Source organism: Stegodyphus dumicola, chromosome 9, assembly GCF_044657685.1.
Source record: "Stegodyphus dumicola isolate Sdum_Otavi_A_Nest chromosome 9, ASM4465768v1".
In the NCBI taxonomy this organism is placed as follows: domain Eukaryota; kingdom Metazoa; phylum Arthropoda; class Arachnida; order Araneae; family Eresidae; genus Stegodyphus; species Stegodyphus dumicola.
The window spans coordinates 122,054,342-122,078,202 of record NC_140776.1 but is presented as its reverse complement, the minus strand read 5'-3'; the positions used below and the strand labels follow the sequence as shown (position 1 = coordinate 122,078,202).

Below are 23,861 nucleotides of genomic sequence, written 5' to 3'. Positions count from 1 at the left end.
TTTGCGTAATTTAGTTGGTTTATAATTTTGATGGAAGACTAAATGCAAGATGATAAATTTAATAGAATGATAAATTTAATAGACTTAATTAGGGTTTAAGTCGTTTGTTGTTGTTTTTTAAATACAGAAAGCGCATAAAGTTATCCCATTTCTATTCTAATAAGTAGCTCTTTCAAACTAATAATAGATGGAATACAAATTAGCAATAAATCAGCCTCCAGATTAAAAAATTATGTATAATAGAAGAAGGAGAAAATTATGGGAATATTTAAAAACGTTTCAGATCATAACGCTAAAATGCTAGGGGAAAAGTACACGAAGAAATATGTTATCATATTCTCTGCCCTTACAAAAGTGTTTTTGTATTTATAGTAATACAAAAGTGTTTTTGTATTTATTTGTATAATGTAATATTTGTAGAATTCTGTAAAAAATCTAATGAAAAACCTTTTTAGGAACCTTTAGAATTATTGTCTAATTTTCTAGTAACTGGATCAGACATCTTTTATAGAATTCGATAAAATTTTCGATTTATCTTCTACAGAGCTCTATATAAAATTCTATAGATATATGTATAAATGTTCTACAGGTATTTGGATAGAGATTTTATAGAAGTTAGTAGACAGTTTCTAATGGTCCCACACATAGAATCCAGTAATTTTAACTAAAATGCCACATAGAATTTTATAAAAAAAATTCAATATTAAACTTATTCAGATATTTTCGGAATAATGACCCAGTTTTGCGTAAACTGGATCAGAAATCTTTTGTAGAATTCATTAAAATTTTAGATATATCTTCTGCTTAGTTGTGTATAGCGATTCTACAGAAATATGTGTAAATATTTTATAGATATTTGGATAGAGATTCTATAAAAGTTTATACAGAGTTTCTAGTGATCCGACGCATAGAATCTAATATTTTAACTAAAATGTCACATAGAATACTATAAAAATACAGTATTAAACTTTTTTAGAATTCTTTACAACAATAGTCCAATTTCCTGTGAGCCAGACACGATACCGTTCATAGAATTCTAGAAAATATGAGATATAGCTTCTACATCATCTATATAAATTGGCTTGTAGAGACATTAGGCAATTTTTTGGAAGCAGGAAAGATGAAAAATGAGCAACCGCCTACGCCCGGAATCGAATCACGGACCTCTGGAATATCGGCCCAGCGTGCACAACCACTACACCACGAAGGCACGCTAGGAAGGCGGGAGAAATAACTTATATACTCCCCCTTTTGAAGGGCAACTGGGATTTTAGGGGCCCAATCGCCAAATCCTGGGTGTGGAAAATCATCATCCAACACCCTTTTAGTTCGGGCGATACTATAGAGACATTAGGATTTTTTGGAAGCAAGAGAGATGAAAAATTAGCAACGCCTTCGCCGGGAATCGAACCACGGACCTCTGGAATACACGCCCAGCGTGCTGACCACTACACAACGAATGCATGCTAAGAAGGCGGGAGGAACATCTTATATACTCCCCCTTTTAAAGGGCGACTGGGGTTTTTAGGGTACTCAATCGCCAAATCCTGGGTAAGGAGAATCCTCAACCAACACCCTTTTAGCTCGGACGGCACTGTAGAGACATTAGGTATTTTTTGGAAGCAAGAGAAATGAAAAATGAGCCGGGAATCGGACCACGGACCTCTGGAATATCGGCCCAGCGTGCAGAACCACTACACCACGAAGGCACACCAAGAAGGTGGGAGAAATACCTTATAGTCTAAAGATATGTATGTATATTCTAAAGATATTTGCGCATAGTTTCTATAAAAATATTTACAGTTTTTGAAGGTGCCATGAATAGTATCTTATATAATATGCGTAGAATCTGCTAATAGAATTCTGAAAAAAAATATAAAATGCAGTTTATAGAAAATTGAACCACAATTCCAAATAATTGTTTAAATTTTTACAATTTAAACAAGTATTCTAAAAGAGCATTTATAATATAGTAAATTGAAACAAGTTTCTTTAGTTTAAGTTACTACTTTACGAAAGCTTTTAAATATTTAAAAGAATTATAAAAATCAACAAATTATCTTCTAAGAAAAAAAGAATGAATTAAATTTTCATTTTCGAATAGAATTTTTTAACCTTATCTAAATTTTGAAATAATCTGTGAGATGGAGACAGAGGGGAGGAGAATAAAACTTTCGGAACAAATGCAAATTTTTTCTAATAAAAAATTTTAATATAGTTTTGATTAAAAGAGATATTTAAATAAAAAGTCACATCCTATTTTGAATAATAGTTAAATTAGGAAACCATTTCTCATATGAAAGACAAGTATATATCTAATACTAATTAAAATAATTAATTTCGGTAGTTAAAATTTTGTAATTAACAGCATAAATTTAATCTTTTAGCTAATTTTATTATTTAAACTAATTTTACACTTTTACAAGATTGAGGTTTTATATTATGTAAGCAATATTCTACAGAAAACAAATTTCAGTAATAATGATGACTTCAACCAGCACTTTACTGAGTTTTTTACTGGTAAAGGCCAGAAGTTCCATGAGCGCGGAATGATGAAATTACGTGAAAGATGGCAAAAGATCATCGAACAGAATGCAAGATATTTAACCGATTAAAGTTCATTTTTTTGTCTAGAAAGAAAGGAGTTTTATATCCCTCCCCCCCAAAAAACCGAAATTACTTTCTTGGTAACCCGATATAAAGGCTTTAATAAATTTCTACATAATTTTGCAAAGCAACATCTTATATTAGAAAAGCTGAATGTGTATGCCGTGGACGCAATCGTGTGTCACGTTTACAGAGTTCAATTTTCACATCTACAAAGTGTTAAGTTTCGTCGTACTTTTTTTATATTCTCTTTTCCATTCATATTTGCAATGTAAACTTATAAGGCATTCCCTCCTTCCTTTCCGCATGCCTCTTCGGTGTAATTTGAAGTATTACACTCAACGAGTATTCGAGAGGTCCTGAGTTCGAGTCTCGGCGAGGAATATGCACATTTTTTACATTTCCTGTTTTAAAAAAATGACTCTACAGTAGCACCCGAACTGAAAGGTGGTGGAAGATAATTCGGCAATTTGGTATCCTTCTCGCCAGTCGCCCTATAAAAGGGGGAGTATGTAAGGTATTTTCGATCTCCTTTTCCAGATGCCTTCATAGTGTAATTGGAAGCATACTCGACGCGTATTCGAGAGATCTAGTCTCTAGTCCCGGCTAGGGCATTGACCATTTTTCACATCTCCTGCTTCAAAATAACTTAAAGAATCTAAAAGTAGCGCCCGAACTAAATGGGTGGTGAAGGGTAATTCATCAACACCAGGTTTTGGCGACTGAGAGTCTCCTAATCCCCAGTCACACTTTAAAAGGGGAATTATATAAGTAATTTCTCCCTTCTTCCCGCATGTCTTCGTAATATAATTGGAAGCATGTATTCCAAAAAGCAGCTGGCGGTATCCCAAAAATTACAATTATGCACTTTCTGTTTAGTAAAAAGAAGCACTCGAAACAAGAACTTTAATAATACATTTTATTTAAAATATTTTGGCTCTTCTGTTTTTCCACCTTTTCTTTCTCTCTCCTTTTTTTTAGTTTCTTGTTCGAAGTAAAGGAAGTACTGTAATCACGAAAAATTCCGGGTACCATATTTCAACGAAAATATTCATTTTGATCGCTATCGAATGCACTTTAACGATGTTTCTGAGTGACATCTGTACGTAAGGACAGAATAAAGAACTCTTACGTATGTATATATCTCGCATAAATCAAAAATGAATAGTCTCAGAATGTTGAAATTTTGTATGTAGGACTGCTACAACATGTAGATGTGCACCTCCCCTTTTTTGTTGCAATCGGCGGCACCAAAACTATATGAATGTAGATTCCATGTGGGCTGCATAAGTTAAATCTATGGGGCTTCTTGATTACGAAGACATTTTAATGGAACAGAATACACGGCAAATACACATACGATGCACAAACTACAAAATACCAATAGAAAACTGCTGACGTCTTACATCCAACTTTTGAATTTTAGTTCTTGTTGCCAGTTCTAAGAAAGCATCGCTAATAACTCTAAATATATTAAAATTACATATTACTCTGATTTATATATATGTATATATGATGAATATATGATGAATGAACGGGAATCTCGTTCATTTGCGCCTTGGTAGCTAAGGATGATGACTCGGCAAAAGCATTAAAACTAGTCCTGCGAAAAGTTTGCAAATATAACGCTGATTTTTCTTTGACTTCTAAACTAATATCTGTATACTATAGTTGTACAATTATCAACAATTTAAAAGGTGTTTAAGTGCGGCTGAGCCTCATTTTTTACCGTAGCAGCTATATTTGTTTTACATTTGAAAGTTAGCAGAGTAGTGGATTTGTTGCCAATCTAGGGAAACTAAGCTTCGCAACAACAAAGTAACATCTTCGTTTATTATTGCGAATTAAATTATGCATAATTAATTCTGGATTATAATTTAAGTTATTCACTTATCCCATACATTGACACAGCATAGCGTCCACGACAAATTAAATCAGTTTCTACGCCTTCAGCGTCTTTTTGAGTAAGCCCAAAAGTAAACTTTCAGTTTTTTGCACCGAAAAAGCTGTCTTCTTGCACGCCGGCCGGATTGCTTGTCTTTGCGTAAAAACTGAAATTTTAATTGTAAAAACTGTTTTTTTTTTTTTTTTTTTTTTTTTTAAATCTTTTAAAATTGTATTTGGTGTTTTTTTTTTTTTTTTTTTTCTATATCTTTAAATTCTGAATGAAGATATTTTGTGTTTTTATTATTTTTGTCTTGCCGCTAAGTGAAACCTGAATTAATTGAATGCGCAATACATCTCTAATGAAATTCGAAGAAATAAGTGTTTCATATTAGCAGACAATGCTGTCGCCAGTCTGTTTTCAGAGAGAAGAATGTTTACGAGTAGTGCATGTGAATTAGGTAAGAAGCGCTGGATCGTTTAGAAAAACTGTTTATTTTTTATTTGTTTACTTTCTTATATACATCGCTTTAGATTTATTATAATATTTGAAGAGAATATGTGGAAACGATTAAATAATTCTTCAGATGATATAATTTCTTTGCATTCTGAGTTATAAAATGAATGAGATTTATTGAACTTAGCTGAAGTGTAGGGTAAGTGAGCCAGAGTATCGCTATGGAAAATAAATATAGTGAATTTAGAAAAGCGCATTTATTCAATTGCTGTTTATGCGCTATCGAAGAATTCGATTTAATACAATTCAATAAGTTGAAACGAAATAGAGGAAAAAATTAGTATAATTTAACATTCCGTACAAGGAATTCATGTGGTGATATATACATCAGATTTTGTATTTCTGTCATTCTGAATTCCTAAAAAATGATTTTAAGTTCGGCACTTCTTAAGATTACAAATATTATACATAAAAAGATAATGTTTAGAAATATGCATATGCACGTTAGAAAATGAAAGTAAACTCACTACAGACGTATTCACCTGATCAACATTTACGTTTACAAGTAATGTTATGAAAATGAGAATAATCAAAAACAATCTGAGAAAGATCATCAAAAAGTTTAGCTCACTCCGCGCGCTCTATGAGAGTTAATATGAATGCTAATCCATCAAAATTTATCAATCGGATTTGAAAACATGAGTTGAAAGTTATACAGGACACAGGTGCGTTGGCTGGTCATTTTAATTTAAAGCATTATTCGATTCGTTAGAGAATCGGTGACTAACTAGTTTCTAAAGAATTCTACTAGGCTTTATAAAATTTCTGTAGAATTTTATAGAAAAATATTTTTATAGACAGAAGAAGAATAGAAATATAGAAGCATTTCTACAGAAATTTCTGTAGACACAGAAAGATTTCTATAAATTCTTTAGATTATTATTCTATAAATTTCTATAGATTCTTCTAAGATTTCTATAAAGTTCTACAGAAATTTCTTTAATTTCTATTGAGAAATTTCTGTTTTAGCATATGTATATTTAGCCTGTATTTTTTAATAATATTTAAATATAAGTAAAAGTTTAAAAAACCTATTTTAAAATATGCTTTTAAAGAGCTTTAAGCTATTTTTATCAGATTATTGTGCAAATATGTAATTGTTTTAAATGCGCTTTGAATTTCGTATTTCGGCCTAATTTTCAAACTCTAAATTATCTGCTGCATATTTCATAAAACTTTAACGAAATTTTGATTAAAAAAACTCAACGATTTCATAACGAGCAGTGGTAACACTGTACGGAATAAAACATTTTTTATCTCCAGCACGCTAGATTGTCTATGGGAAGATTTTCAAAGGCTATTTTTAATATTTTTAGCCCAAAGGGGCGTTACCCCAAATGCTCTCGAAATGTGTATGTATATGTAAATAAAAAAACGCCCCTTTGCGTGTAATATAAAATTTGAAAGATTTCAAATATTTTTATTTGTTTATTGTGCAAAATATTTAATTCTTTTAAACTTATTTGAGACAAGGTTACTTCATTAAAAGCTGGGCTGTTAATTATTCTAAAAATTTCTCTTAACATTAAATTCAATATTAAATACATATATACACTTTACCTATCACGACTTCACCCTGGAAAGCCTACTCGAAATTTTGCTTTGCAGAACAAACCGTATGTAAAATCCTCTGTCAAACTTTGATACTCTCGTGATATATGATTAAGTTACGGCTGATGAGTCGAAGAATAAAATTCTGTGTTATCTATTAAGATGCCGCAGCTTGAGAGCAGTTCCATTGAAGATGCTGAATAAAATCGGTATGCTAATTACGGTAACAGTGTGAGCCTGGAGTAGCTAATATTTCCCAAATTCGGGAGGGTGGGGGGATTTGGTAACTATTGAATGTTGCTTCATGTCTCTCTGACCTCGTCGTCGTCCCTCACCTTCTAATTGGACTGTGAGGGACACGAAAAGATGAAGATATCGTACCCAAGCTCATGGGAGAATATGCGGAAAAGAGCCAACGTCGACTTCATTTTTTATTTAATGATGAAGAAATATGCGTCCACTACTGAATGTGAAACAAAATTACAGACAATTTAAAAAGCGATTTATTTACAGATGCAGAATATCTGTAAAAAAAGAAGAAAAGAATTTCTGCTCTTTTAATTTTAACTGGCCGCTTGCACTGTCAGCCGCCTAAAATCACAAATCAGAAAAAAATACATAACGATTTTAATGATTCCAATTAATCTAATTTCATAAAAATATTTAATTTTTCTAATTATACAACATTTTCTGATTTAAATGTACTTTAATATAAACTAATCAGATTAAAAATTAGTAAAAATATTCTTAAGACTTGCTGTTATATCTTCTAAATCGCTTTTTTTTTTTTTTTTTTTCTTTTTTTTAATCGATAAGGAACAGCTTAGATTTGAACGTTAAATGGAATTAAACTAGACTTATGCTTTACTGAATAGCAACTCGCTGGTGCGCTGAAGATAAAAGTATTTTATTTTAGCCAGTGGCAACACATTGTTTTTAAATAGTTCAGTTCGGTGATTAAAGTTAAACATAAATATTTTTCATTTTGTGAAATGGCAACAGTCTCGTGTGTTGGAGATAAAAGTATTTTATTTCCAACAGTTCCATTTTATTCCTCTGCTCACTTTCAAATGGCTGAGACTGTTAATCAAAAGTTCATTTATTTTGTAAAAATATGAAATAAATCAAAAACAAATTCGAAATTTGGGTTACAGGGCATACAAATTTGAGTGAAGGACTATATATATTTAAACTTTGGTGACTGTAATAAAATGTGATCGTTGTTCTAGAATGCGAGGAACATACATACACACAAAAAAATTCTTCATTATTTAATAGTAAAGAATAAATTAAGAATGGAAGAGAGCTGTGGTTCTTTTTAGGATGACAGTACCTGCTAGTGAGAGTTGAGAGAACTGTAAGCAAGGGCATCAGCCATGCTGACCCAGAATTGTTAAAGAAACCAAACAATTAATCCGCCACACCCAAGGGTAGGAAATCAACCGGTTACTTTTCAACTTTCACTTTTCATGTTTATATTTTATTCAGACTTTTCGGTATAAATACTAGCGACTGGACACCACACTTCATCAATTGATCTCCTTTCCTCTTGTGGAATAAACAGTTCTAACGATATCCTTTCCATCATGAAAGTGGTAAGTCCTTCTCTTATAGGAAATTCAATAAGAAAGTTTTAACCAATGTGTTTATTTATCAATAGTTTGCAACCAAAAATAATTCTTTTTAAATATTTGAGCTTCAAAAAAATTTTAAATAATGATGTAAATCGTTTAATATGTTTTCTAGCTTTAATGAAATTCGAATAAGAAATAGCTATTTAACAAGATTATTCTTCTTCATTAAAAATATTCTAACTTTCTGCATAAATAATTGTACAGTTATTTAATCTAAATTCATATACTTTAAGTATAAATTAGTCTAATTTTTAATATAAATTAATATACTTTGTCTATAATTAATCTTCAATCTACAATCTAATAAATATGCACAATTTGAATAGAATACTTTAGCACTCGCTGCCGAATTCCATATTTAACGTAAATGATTGATAGTGAATGAACATCTCATGAAATTCTAAAAAAGTAAATTTTATTTAGCTAAACAATTATTTACTGATATTTCAAGCAATAGTTCTCTAGAATTAGAATCGAAATCCAAAGATTATGACTATATTCATATTATGAAATCATTAGTGTTATATAGAAAGTACAATTTTGTTCGAAACATGACATATTAAAAAATAATTAGTTCATAAAGAATACATTTCTTGTGAAAAATTTTATTGAAAGCACATTAATCTTAAATGCTATTCTAAAAAGAAATCTATCACTTTATTCTTAAAAAAATAATAGCGTACAAATCTTAACTTTACATTTCAGTTTGGTGCATTTTTAAGGGCCACCTGCTCTTTTGAAATGCAAGGAAGAAAGTAATACTGTGATAATGTTCTATAAATTAAAATTATGCTTTAATATGTGGTCGTACTTTTTAAAGTATGCACATATAATACCGAGAAGTTTTAATGATTTAATTTTGATTTATTAAAAGCTAACTAAGCAAGCATAATTATGTTTTAAAAAGCAATTTAAAATTAAATTTTCCTGGTAAAGCTTCAGGTAAAATAACTTAAAAAAAGAGCCGATTTTCCAAAAATTACTTAATGAGAAATAATTTTAACAAATATTTGGAATAAGATGTTTGTTGAAAATTTTATTTCAGAACTTTTTTCGAATGAAAAAATAGAGAGAAATTATTTATTAATTCAGCAAAATTATTATTTTTTTAAAAAAAAGTTTGTCTCCTGTAAAACTTAAAAAATATCTACATTAAGAAAGGTGACACGCATAAAAATCCCATATTACGAATAGTTCTATTATTTATAATATTCTGTTGACAGTATATACAATTAAATTATTAAATCCTATAGAAAATGCCAGAACACAGCTAATAAATATTAATGTTCTCCGTATCTTAAAATCAATTTACCTATCTTCTCTTGGACTCACTCACTCTGACACAACTCTTTTTTTCCTCTTTATTATAAAAATTCTCTTTTTCACATTTATGCCTCATAAAACTCAACAGCAAAATTACAAAATTTTTAAAAGCAGACTATCTTTAGACTTCCCAGTACAGTGTTAAGCATTGTCATACATGTTTTAGCTCAAAAGGGCTATTATTCTCTAAACTCTTTTTTTTTTTTCATTTCCCTTTTCAAATAAATAGCCGCTGGCGCGGCCAGCTGCCTAAAATTGCTAGTGTAAAAATGAAAATTTACATGTAATACTTTTAATAAATAGTGCTATTGTCATTTAATGAGTCCAACTCGCAATTTAATAAAAGACATAACTAACTTCGTTTATTGTTTTTAAATCGCTTAATATGATAATCAGAAAGAGGTAATTTAAATTTCAAAAAATCATCTTATGCTTCGCTTAGTGATAACAAACCGGTGCGTGGAGCTAAAAATATTTTATAACGACTTCGGATTGGAATGGTGCAGTCACCAGGATGCCTGCGTACGTAGAACTATCCCTGTGAATAATTTGTTTTTTATGAATCATAGAGCTCAAATTAGAAATTTTACAGAATTTATATTTTCAAAGTAGACATAAGTAATGAAGGTAAATAAGACAACTAATAATTGCTGCCCTTATATTTCATAACGGATATCTTTAGAATTCCCGGTAAAGGGTTAAATGTTATCACACTTTTTTTATATATTCGCTATATTATTTCTTTAAAACGTAATACATAGAGATAAAATTAGGTAGCAACATTCTTTTATTTGTATTGCCATACTTTTTTTTATATTCGTTACAGTATTTCTTTGAAAGAAATACATCGCTATAACATTTGGTGGCAACATTTAAAAAATAACACGGACAAAAAGTGGGATTTAAGACTAATATAAAAAGTGTGATTTAAGACTAATAGCACTTCTGGAGCTAATAAGGACACCTAGGTATTAAAAAAAAAGGTAACTATAATGAAATATTTCACTACATTTTGTGCTGAGTAATTCGTTATTCAAAGCAAGCAGTATCATAAATTACTGTGGACGAATTAATATATTAATGTTACAGACAGTTTTCGCTATTACTGTATCTCCCTCTTTGACGCTTTCATTCAAGAAACTTTCTTCTCTTTTCAGTTGGCTATTGTCCTCCTCATGGCAGCGGCCGCTATGGCCCAGTACGGCCATCATGGTGGTCACCAGGTTGTCCATCATCAACCTGCCCATCATGCAGCCTCCTCTCAAGGTCATGCCTATGGTGCTTATGGAAAGAAGGACTCCGCTTATGATGCCCATGGTCGACATCACTATGGAGACCATGGACATTATGCTGATAGAGGACATCATGCTCATGGACACCACGACATTGCTGGATATCGTAAACATGATGCTGAAGGTGCCCATGGTAAGTTAACATCTTTTAATCTTTTCGCTTTATCGGGAGAGCTTATCGAATTCATCTCTATTTCTTAGACTGCAATTATTTAACATGAATTTCTGCTTATACAAACTAGAATTTGTTAACCAAATTGAAGTTGTCAAATGTTGACAGGATACATTTCCTTTGTAAATTTTCGTTAGTTAAATGGCATAAATCTTTAATATGCAGCAATGGTATGTATCTGGATTAGGTTTTCACATGTTGATGCATCAAACTGTCATTTACTTTAAATATATGTTTTACGTATTTTAACACTGATCAAAATTGAATCAAACAGCAATAACGCGTAGTTAACAAGAATATTATCTATCTAATTCAATTCATATAAAAATACTTTTCATCATGAATTCTTCAAACAAAGTTATGAGCCTGCATGTTTCATCTTTTAACTGCTTTGCTTCAGATACCTTTCTGTCTGCTATTCAATATATAATAATATTATTACACTTTAAGCTCAGAAAAATTTCCGAATGTTTGTTTACTGTACCCTCGAGCTGTAGATATTGTAATGATCCCTCATATTCCATAAGTTTAATTATTAATTCAAAATGAAAAACGAAACGAAACTTGGGAAGAAACTGTAATCATACGGTTTTATAACAGCTTTTAAAATGTCCTCTTAGCACTTTATAAAAATCTTTGATCTTGTATTCAGCTCCCACAGGACTATCATTTTAAATTATTTCCTACATTAATTTATTATCTTTAAGAACACTTTAAACGTTTAAAAACAATTTTTCGTTGATATTAAGCTCTCTTTATTTTAATCTATAAGCGTTATATAATACTCGATTGTAAATGAACTCAAACTTTTAGCCAATTATAATCAACCTTTTTATGAAATAATGTGAGGAATAATTATTTCAGCCTTATTTATCTTTAAAGGTAGTTCAGTGGGGAATAAAATTAGAAATTGAGAACTACTTTTTACTTCTCCGCTATAATTTACACTGAATTATTTTTGTTGTATCCCTTATAATCCCTTTCTTTTGTTTTAAACCGCAAAATAATTACTTCTAAGTTTCTAACTTCTCATAACGAATATTAGATTTTTTAATGAAGAAAAGGATTCTAAACGTTATTCTTATTTATTTATTCTATTTTGCTCTTCAGGAATTTTAAAATGATTGATATTATATAAAGAAAATTTTTAAATTTTGATCAAACTGGCTTTTAAAGTCTGATTTACTTTGATAATGTGAACTATCTCATATTTGCATGCATTCTCATAATAGTTGCTTCCTAAATTCTCCCAACGCATTCTGCCCACCAGCGGCCGAGCGGTATAGTCGCTGAACACTGGTAGTTTGGTCCGACGTTCGAATCCCGCGAACGGGCTGGCTGCATGGGCGTTTTCGTGGTTTTCCCCGTGTGTAACGTGTATATGAGCCAGTTTCCTTTAGAAAGTCCTTCACGAAGACATCCCTCCCCTTAGGCAGATAGACCTCGAGGCCTTGCCGTAATTAAATAACCCAAAGCATTATTTTTAAAACTTTGATTTAAATATTGTTATTAAATACGTACATCACAAATAACTCCAAATTATCTGATGGAATCAGGCAAGATGAGAAACTATTAGGCATTTATAAAGAACCAAAATACTTAACCTGGTAAGAATTTTTTTCACATTTTCATTTGATTGGAGCTTTACTGTCACGTGTCTCTTCAACAGCCTCCCACTATGGCAAATACCGCAACACTGGAGCTTACGCCCACGATAAAGGAGCCGGATACGAAAAGGCTTACCACTACGATAAGAAGGCCGGACACCACCATGTTTTGGCTGACCACGGTGCACACGCCTCCAAATATGGAGTCCATGACAAGCACGCCCACCACAACCAAGGTGCCTACGATCATGCCGGACATGACAAGCATGGATCCCACGACAGATATGGAGCTCAAGCCCACGGTGTCCACCATCATGATAATGCTGCCTACGGACATCACAACAGCGGACACCAACAGAAGATGTACTTCCAAGGACCCGGATATGGATACAAATACTAGACAGGTGAGTTACATTATGCATCCGTATCACGACACTGTAATACTAGAGCACTTTAGTACCCTATAACGAGGAAAGCCTGCAGACTACCACACAGCCAAAAATTTCGCAATTAGCATGTTACATCAGCGGACAGGGGAGCATACTTGACGTGCTTTTACAAATTTGATATTAAATACAATAGATTCTTGATTATCCCGCCTAAGTACCAGGGAAGTAGGTCAGGGTTAATTTAAAAAACACGGATAATCCAAACTATCAATTTTTATGCAAATTGCATGGGCTTATTTCTTAAAAAATCAGCAGTTTTACTTTGTTTATGATCACGTTTAAAAATTTCTCGAATTTCACAGCGTATTTTTTGAAGTGCTATTTTATCATTGCACTCGAATCCCCTCTGGTTGACAAATTCCAACAGAGTTTCAATAGGAGACACTGCCGTCTCAGGACTGATGTAATTGCCACTATCTTCTTCTCTTGCATTTTCAATACCACTCTCCTCTCGCCAGATCGATAATCTTCAACGTGGCGTATTGTCGATTCGCCATGTTAGAATCTTTCAATAAATGTAAGTTTTTGATTTAATGTTGAAAAAACTTTCTTGCCCTTAGTGTTTGTAGTGTGTTTTACATTTACCTTTCAGTTCTAAAATTTAAAATCGTTTTTGAAAGAATCAGAAGAAAACGTGCATGAAAATACTTTAGGAAACCAAAATATCCCGAAGCAATGCCTTCGACTCTGTATATGCAGAACAAACTGCACGAGGCAATCGTTGAAACTGAAGACGCTATTCAATGTTTTTCAGAGCATGTTTGGACTTGCGCGCTTTTTTTACACGTTCTAACGCACAACGTTTAGTATACGTGCATGGGCATCGCCACGTAGTTATAATCCGCAATTTATCCGCTACACTATTTAACAAGAATCTAAATAACAGAAGGGTTAAGTTTAAATATCAAGAACCCGAATAAAAATTTGAAAGTATTCAGCAGATATATAATGGATCGAATAGAATATGATAAAGAAAATTTGTGAGGTAATGGATGTACCTGACCAGCACTGCGTAATAATGTAACTCAGGGCACAGCAAATATAGTAGCATCTAATATATTGTGGCATAACAGTACTCCCTAGGTAGACAATATGCTAATACTATGTCATGCTCCCTGAGAGACTTCTTCCACTTCCAGTTCTACAACTGCTATGTTATAAAATGACTACTTACATTTTAGTTATAGTAAAATATTCTTTTTTCTCATTCTGTAATTTTTCTTTCTTTTCAGTTTCAACTCTCGGACACGATGACCCGGCTTCAAAAACGTTCTCTCTTCTCCTCTTCCGCCTGTTATTTATTTCTTTTCATCATGTATAAAAAACTTTAAAAAATGACAATAAAAATTTGAAAAAACTAAAATACATTTGTGTTTCTATTGATTCACACAAAACTCATATTTTAGAAGCTGAAACTTTAATAAAAAAACTTTTTAAACTTTAAAACAAACAGAGCACATTTTTACACAAGCATAGTTTGCTAGAAAAATTCAGGAAACGAAGATATATGAACTACAAAAGGTCTATCTCGATAGAGTTAAAAGAAGCAAATATTTTCGAATTTCTGGCAACAGCTTATTATTTGAAATGGGAAATATCATCTGCTACTTTTAATTTAATTCTTTTTTCAAAATATTGCATGTAAACAAGCTGTGGGTGGAAAGACACGTTTTCTCACTTTCGTAAAAATATTTCTATTCTATAATTCAATAAACGTTGTAACATGCATGGCATTAATATTTTTAAGAGCAAAATAAGCAAAATTATTAACTGGAAAGAGAAAAAAACATCAGCCATCACTTCTATATTGAAAGAATAAACAAATACAAAAAAGAAGTAAGTACTGTTTCTGATGCTTCTAAAGTTAAATCATTGGTAACGAGAGAAAATCCATAGGCGCCGAAATCGGTTATAAAGACTTGAAATATATATTCAGTAACAATAAATAAAATAATAATACGAGATTTACAACCAAAAAAAGCTGAAAAAACACAATGTTCGCCAGCTTTTGTCGAATCATGTGTCTTCACGTAGAACAGTTTATAGAACCCTCTATGAAATTTCTTTAGTATGAAATAAATTGCGACTCTCAACGAAACATGATAGTACCTAAATGACTTCATAAAAAAGGTTTATTTATTATTGAAGAAGAAGAGAAAATATCGAGTTTTAACGAAAGTTTTCCGCCACAGTTAAAAATATCGTCTTCACAAATCGTTCGCGTTGGCGTGTTTAATCATATTTTGTCAATCGAGTTTCGGCACTTGAAAGAAAGAGACTTGCTTTAGAACACTGTTGTGAAATTTGTAAAAACATATCGTTATCATTAACTATATGGAGTCTGAAATGGAACTTCGTTTGTCATTTCAGGATCATCATTCTCAACTAATTCTTAAATTTTTCCTTCTAGTGTATCTGAAACTTTTACGCCACACAATGCTTTTGCAATTTGTACCCTTTCATTAGCTTTTTATTTAACATTGTTGAAAACTTCTGGCCAGCGCTGATGACAGAAAGCATTAATATTCTATAAATTCACTTCTTCTCATTCACGCTTAACCTTTTTTGTGCCGTGTCTTATGTTGCATTGCTTCCGAAATTCCATTAGTATGTAGTATTTTCTTCCATCTAGTGCCTTATTTCCAGGAATGTAAACATGCATTACATAATAGGCTTTCAATGTTTTTATGATTCTTTGACCCGTTGGTTGGATTAAAGAAGTGGTGTTCAGTGGAAGAAAGAAATAAAACTTCTACATTTGGATGCAATGCTTTGAGAGCTTCAGTACCATATCCTGAAGTGTTATTGAAAATCAGAAGATCTTTAAAACTCAGATTTTGCTGTTTTCAGCAAAGTTCGATTTTTATAATGAATGAATTTTCGTGCCAGTCATTATTTGTCGTATTGTGAAGACCCTAGTTAATTCTATTACTTATCAACTAATTTCTAACTGCCATGAATTATTGCTTTCGTTGAAGCTTTAATTCACAAAATGGACATAAAAGGAAATAAGCAAAGTCAATAACTAATAATTTATCAGTTAATCAAAATGAAGAATTTCAGTTTTAAACAAATATCAAAGAATTAAAATTTGAGTTAATTACAGTTTACAATTTATGCAACTTGCAGTTCAGCAGTTATTTATGTACGGATGATTTTCCAAATCGCCTTCTCTAGAAAGATAGCTCATTGAAGTTACTCAATCATTCTAATCTGAAAACTTTTAAATTAACAGACTTTTTAATATAGATTGTTTTTTAATTAACAGACCTTTTAATAATCTTGTTTACATTGAATTTAACAGCTCACAGTAACATGTAGCTAAGACACAGAAAAAAAGATCACAAATCGGCTAAAGATGTCTTATCTTTCTAAGCCGAGAACTTCTTTTCGCTTATAACAGTGCAATTTGCATATTCTTGGAGTAATCAGATTATACGATTCAGATAAAGAAAATTTAGAACTCAAAGAAAACTTAGAAGATCAGTTACCATTACATAGTATCTTAGCGAGTAAAGGTAGAAAAAGGTTTCAGTGCTCGTTTGAAATCTCGTTTAATAATTAAATTACTTTTTAAATTATCTTTCGATACTGTAAATATGGTGACTTTTATTTGTTTTAAGACGCTTGTATTTTTTTAATTTATTTGCATAGATCTTATACTAAATATTTAAACATAGACTTCAAATCTTTTCTTAAGATATTGATTCTTCTTTATTTTACTATTTGCTTGTTACAAAAATAAAGTCATCAACTTTCTTATAAAGTAATTTATTACAGAAATGTTAATTAATAACACTAATAATTCGGATATTCGAAAGTTTGGTTGAGATGTTTTGAAAGATTACATTTCTTGTCATATTCTTTTTTGTTTTAAGAAAAAACACAGTCAAAAATTTTCGTCTGCATTTAGAAAGTATTACATATTTAGCAAAATAATTAGCAGCTTCATATCTGAAGTGAACAGTGCAAGACGCTACGAATTAACACGTTTTGTTCTAAATTTAACCTTTCACGATTTTAAAGATCATAAAAGTATTCAAATAATCCTTCATGCAAAGCGTTCAAATATCTTTGATTGAATCGAATTTCATTAGAGATGTATTTCTCATTAAATTAATTCAGTTCTCACTTCGCTGCAAGGCAAAAACGATAAAAACACAAAATATTTTCATTAAGAATTTAAAGATATAGAAAAACATAAAACAATTACAGTTAAAATTTTTTTTTTTAATTCTTAAAATTAAAATTACAGTTTTTACGCAAAAACAAGCAGTTTGGCCAGCGGGCAAGAATTCAGATTTTTCGACGCACAAAACTGAAAGTTGACTTTTGTTCTCACTCGGCAAAAAGACACTGAAGGCGTAGAAACTGATTTAATTTGTTGTGGACGCTATGTTGAATCAATATATAGGATAGTTTTTATAACTTAAATGATAATTCCAGAAAGATTAAGCAAAATTTAATTCGCAATAATAAAAGAAGACGTTACTTTCTTGTTGCCAAGCTTAGTTTCTCTAGATTGGCAACAAATACACTATTATGTTAAGTTTCAAATATAAACAAATATGGCTGCTATGGTAAAAAAATTAGGCTTAGCCGCACTTAAACATCTTTTAAATTGTTGATAATTTTACAACTATGACATGCAGACTAACTAAAGGCAGAAAAATCTTGACCGTAAGATAAGAACAACATAATTCAATCATTTTTAAAGCAAAAAATGCGCAATTTATAAACATATAAGAATAAAGAAACTGAGCTCACTGAGCCGAGTAACAGATTGGCTATATATAAAAATATATACTTTTGATGCGGTTGATTGCAATCAAAAAGGGAGATGCACATCTACATGTTACAGCAGTTCCACATACAAAATTTCAACGTTATGAGATGCAAGATACATACGTACATACGACGTACGTATGTACATTTGTGGTGTCTGTACGATGCCACAAAAAACTCTTCTGAATACATTTTATAATTCGTTTGGGGAAAAAGAGTCTTATTCTGACCTTACGTAAAGATGTTATAGAGACATTCGGTTATTTCGAAGCAGGATACGTGAAAAATGAGTAATGCCCTAGCCAGGACTGTAACCGCTGACCTCTCGAATACGCGTCGAGCGTGCTGACCACTACATTACGAAGGCATGCTAAGAAGGGGAAAGAAATAGCTTATATAATCCCTCTTTTAAAGGGCGACTGGGGTTTTAGAGGACCCAAAAGCGAAATCGTGAAGAATCATCATCCAGCACCTTTTTTAGTTCGGTCGCCACTGTAGAGACAGATTATTTCGAAGCAGGAGATATGAAAAATGAGCAATTCCCTCGCCGAGACTCGAGCCACGGACCTTTCGAATACGCTTCGAACAAGCTGACCACTACACTACGAAGGCATGCTAAGAAGGCGAGAGAAATACCTTATAATGTCACACAAAAACATCGTTAAATTGAATTCGATAGTGACCAAAATGAATATTTTCGTTGAAATATGGTCCCCAGTATTTTTCGTGATTACAATACTTCTTTACTTCGTATAAGAAAGTAAAAAATTGAAGATTTAGTCTAATTTTTCTCAGAATATTTAATCCTTTAAAAGCTATCATATTTGTTTACTGGTTGATGAAATGTATGAACAAAATAAACATCATTCTCGCTATAAAGAGTGAGGTACCGGTATTGTTTTGCTTCTACTCAGGCTGATGTTTACTAAAGAACATAGTAAGTTCTAGTAATTTTAATTTCTTCAAATTATTTCAATATTACACTGGCTCACATTGTTTCTGGACACTTGTATTTTTGAAGATATTAAACTAAATATTGAAATATAGACTTCACGCTTTTTTAATATACATTTTTTTTCCTTTACTCTAAGCAATGCTTGTTGTGAAGTAAATATCATCAAATTATTCCTTGTAATAAAATAATTTATTCAAAACGTGTTAATCAGTAAATCCCATAATGATTCGAAGACGCGAAAGTTTTGTTGACATGTTGCGGTAGATATTATATATATCGATATAGATTCCTTGCTATATTTTTTCTTTTAAATGAAAATACAGTACCAGAATGCTCGTATGCATTTGGAAAGTTTTACTTGTTTAATAAAATACATTAATAGTTTCATATCTGAGGTGAACATGAAAAGGCACTAAAAATTAACGACCAAATCTGCCACAAATTTAAATATTCATCCTTTTAAAATATGATAAAAGTATTTAAAATATATAAAAAAAGAAGTCCTCGACGTAAAGCTCTTAACTAACTTTGGATGCAATAAAACAATGCCTACGTGGCACCCTTGAAAATAGAAGAACATTTTTCGTAAACAAGAAAGCAAGGAAAATAACGCCTGGCGTTCGCAAACTCCATGATAAGAAACGTTTTATAACAGTATTATATTTGCAGAAAATTAAAAATTCTGATGTATAATTGGAACCTATACATGGACTAATAGGTGGCGAAATCAGAATTAAGATCTCAATTTTAAAAACCTATTGCCTGCTGTTAAGTGGGTGGCATAATGGTTTGGGGAATACTTCGCTGCTTTTTTAATAAGATTTTTTATGTTTATTTATGCTATATGCCTTTTTAATAAGAAATTTAATGATAATAATGAATACTGCGTTTTGATTTATTCTTTACTTATTAGAAATATTATATATCACGATTAAAAAAATGAAACAAGAATTATTTATTTCGATTTATATATATATATATATATTGACCTACATACCCCCTCGACCACAATAATGATAATGATAAAATAAAAGTTTATTTAAAAAATTATATATATAGCATCCCGAGTTTTGCGAACTTCAAATTCTGGTTACCTTAATAATATGAAAACCTTACCCAAACATACTGTGTAGCCGCAGGATGGGTGTACGAGTTTAAATACTTATCATTTTGTTTCGATGACAATGTATTTCATCAGGTTGAAAAATGATATACTTGTCAGCACCAAAGTAATCCCTGGGACACTGCTGAGGGTCAAGCTGAATTTTTATATACACCGAAATTATCACTGTACCACACACGGTAAGAAGCCGGTCGGCTTTTAATGAAAAGGGGTAATTCTTCACAGTTTCTTTTGTATGACCAGGATGATATTTGCCTGAAAGTGACAGACGCACATATTTGCGTTTTATCGTGATCATGGAGATTCAGTCTCAATTCAGTAGACAACTCAACCTTACATAAATTATTTCTCCGTTAACGTTTTCTTTTTTCCTTTGTCAAAACTGGCTTCTTCATAAAGTACGGCAGTACTGCTATGGAACATGTGAATATCTCGATTTGCTACTTGTCATCCAAGTATATTTATAGAGTCTATAAGCCTTTTCAAAGTATGGTAACAGGAAACACCAGAGATGCCCTCATTGGGATTCATACTCAAAAATTGGCTAAACTTGCTTAGAATTACAGCACGAAAGCGCACAGAGAGAAAAGAGAAAATTCTTTATATTCTCTTCCACTGAAAAGGTTACTGAAGATGAGTAGTCCCCAGTCGCCAAATCCAGGTGGTGACGAATATCTATTAGGCCTTTCACAGCAGGAAATATGAGAAATTATCGAAGCCCTCGCCAGGAATGGAACTTTGATTTTTCCGATGCTAGCCAGTTACACCACAAAGGCACGCGGTGAGGAAGGAGAAAAACTCTTATTCACTTTCTCTAGTTCTTTTAATTCCAAGCTAATGATTACGGTAGATCTATGTTTTAGGAAAAATCTAATCAATAAACAGTCTTGGAATAGTGACCATAACTTCTTCCCTCTCCTACATTTCGTATGCTTAGTGCTATGAATTCATTTCCATTTTTTCAATAAAACATTGAGGAATAATTAAATTCAGTTTGTTGCTTAATATTCGCAGCAGAACATTCTTCCTTAGACAGTACGATCTATTCACACTTTTTCCGAGTCGTCATTCCATTTACTCTTTCTCTCCATAACAAAATCATTTGAGGACACACGAACACTCACATCTTCGATACCAGTTTTCATCATTATGAAAGGGTCAAATTGTTCAGTGGCTTATATTCGCAACGAGTGCATGACACAATTGCTACGATGCATGATGCAACACTTTTGCGTAGCTGATGCAAGAGTGACTGAGTATTTCTGAATGCCGATAATCTTGCAAGAAGGCAATCATATTTCCAATCCCTTTAATACATAAAGACCAAACTTTCTACAAGTATATAAACGAGTGAAATAAATAAAACCAAATACGAAATTATAATATATTTAAGTAATTATTAGTTTTCATTGAAAATTGACTTTTTAATAAATACTTTTAAAGCTGATTTGGTGCTGGGGTATCATAATGTTGAAGAGGAAGAATAATGTACTGTAAAACATTTTCTTTCTGAATATTATAAAACAGTGGTCTTAAACTGACGGCCCCCGAAGCAATTTTATGCGGTCCGGGAGCACATTTTCCGTAAATTCATTGGCATTATTATGACATTAGTTATTATGGCAAGAATTTGGAGAAAGGTATAAGATTTTAATTATTTTTTAGTCTAATTTTATGTTATTTTCATTACTATTATAAATAAACGTGAGCAATACCCCAGAAATCTAAAAATGAAGCTAATTAGTTTACACTATGATCTGAATCTTGTTCAAACATTTGAAGACACAAAACTAATTATCTTTTCTTTCCTCTTTTATTATTTAAAAGATTAATTATGATTAATTAAGATTATTTAAGATTAATTAAGATTATTTAAAAGACAAATGTCCTCAGTTGCGAATTTTTGCAACAAGAATAATCGTTTTATTGGGGAATGCGTTTATATGTAAATAGCATTTTCCGCAGTTGAAAACTAATAAATTAAAAAAAAGAGCCAGACTGACCGATGAGCACCTACAATTCGTGATAAAGATAGTTTTTAGTAATTTTCCTCCAAAATTACGAACTTTATCGAAATAAAAACCCTATGAGGTGTTGTATCTGAAAACTGTGGAAAGATACTAAAATTTGGAAGAGCTGGTGATACTAAGTAAGAATAAGAAGAAGCTGTCAATAGTACATTCTGATGAGAACTGCGTAAAGAAGAAGTTAAAATGAAGGTTTAAATCATAATAATTGGTTAATTAACATAAAATACCTAATAGCTTTATAAAATTTTTATATGTCTTTGGAAAGCAGTATCGCTGTAAAATTTTATTCTCTGAAAATGTTTAAAATATATGTAGAATTTTATAGAAAAACACTTCTGTAGAAAATTACCAACAATGCTCTATATAGAAGCGATTCTCACCCGGTGGTACGCAAGGGAAAAATAGGTGGTACCCAATGAAACAAAGTATTTTTAACTATTAAGTTCAAAATTGAAGAAAAAGAACAGTTGATAGAAATTTTTTGTGACCGAACTTTAACTGAAGATTTCAAAAATAACACACTGGTTCACTTTTACTAATAACTCACTCGTTAAAAAGAATTTAAAGGCATCTCAAATAAAACCATTGAATTTTTATTGCCTTTTTGCTCAACCTATTTGTGTGAATAAGGATTTTCTTCCATGTTATATTTAAAAAATAAATACTGTACAAAATTAAAAATGGATCCTAATTTACGGTTAAAGCTAATTGAAATAAGACCAGACGTAAAGAAATTGATCTCTCTTAAATAGACCTAAATTTCACACTAAATTTTAGAATTTAAGTATTAAAACTGAAATTTTGAATATTAAAATGGTAACCAATTTTTAATGCAGCATTTTTATGTGTGCGTATTTAACATAAATAACCAGTAAGCTGTGCAATCGGCAAAATATACTTGTTTTAATACTTCTTTTGAGAATTTGAAAAATAATCACTGTAAAATATAGTGGTGATACTAAGTTTTTCAATTTTTGTTTAGATTGTACGCGTTAATCAAAAGGTTCAGAACCGCTGTTCTATAGTAACGTTTAGAGAATTCCGTCACTATCTACAAAAATTATTGTAAGTTATATCTGTATTCGTTTTTAACTAACTCTACATACTAGTCGAATCCGTAGTATACTGAGCAGCATTGTAATAAAGGAATGCTGTAAAAAGTATAGACAATCTACTAAAATTTATATCCTAAATGGCTTTAAGCTATATTATAATATTAACTGTGTCAACTTTTTTCCCTAACGAAAAATGTTTCAAAAGACCGATAGACCTCTATAGAAATTCCTGTAAAACTTCATTTGTTAGGAATGCTTCCACATAAAATTCTATAGAAATTTTATGAAGTTTTAAGAATAACAGAATTCTATAGATAAGTTTCTTCCAAACTTCATATAGAAATTTTCTAAAGCCTTTATAGAATTGTAGAGTCATTAGTATTTTGGTTTTTTTTTAAGCAGGAGACGTGAAAAATACCTAGTGCCTTTGCCGGAACTCAAACCCTGGACCTCTCAAATACACGTCGAGTATGCTTCCAGTTACAACACGAAGGAATGTGAAAAGGAAGGGGAGAAAAGACCTAATAATCCCTTTTAAAGAGCGATTGGGGATTAGAGGACCCAATCGCCTAATCCTGGTGGGGACAAATAATGGTCCATTACCTTTTAGTTCGGGCACCACTTGTAGAGTCATAAAGATGTTTTTGAAGGAGGAGACGTGAAAAATGGGCAATGCCCTCGTCGGGACTTGAACCCTGGATCTCTCGAATACGTGTCAAATATGCTTCCTATTACACCATAAAGGCATGCAGAAAGGAGGGCAGAAATACCCTATTCTATACAAACCCGCAAAGTTTTCAAACCACAATCAAAACAAATTTTCAGTTTCCGATGCACTACAGTGGCTTAAATTAGTTTTCGGACACTTGTTAAAACT

General features: G+C 31.5%; 2 protein-coding genes across 2 annotated transcripts in view; one reads left to right on the top strand and one right to left on the bottom strand.

Annotated features, from left to right (window-relative positions):
- The window catches only part of LOC118201871 (deoxyribose-phosphate aldolase-like), a 107,840-nt gene extending 86,809 nt beyond the window's left edge, over window positions 1-21,031 (bottom strand). Inside the window, exon 1 of the transcript XR_015043075.1 lies at window positions 19,893-21,031. The gene's annotated coding sequence lies outside the window, so the exon portion shown is untranslated. The remainder of the gene's footprint in view (window positions 1-19,892) is intronic.
- On the top strand, window positions 8,000-14,399 carry LOC118183769 (uncharacterized). Its single transcript, XM_035353406.2, has 4 exons — window positions 8,000-8,154; window positions 10,674-10,941; window positions 12,650-12,991; window positions 14,269-14,399. The coding sequence occupies exons 1-3, from the start codon at window positions 8,146-8,148 to the stop codon at window positions 12,985-12,987; spliced, it is 615 nt and encodes a 204-aa protein (XP_035209297.1). The 5' UTR covers window positions 8,000-8,145; the 3' UTR covers window positions 12,988-12,991; window positions 14,269-14,399.
- Window positions 21,032-23,861: the final 2,830 nt, after the last annotated feature.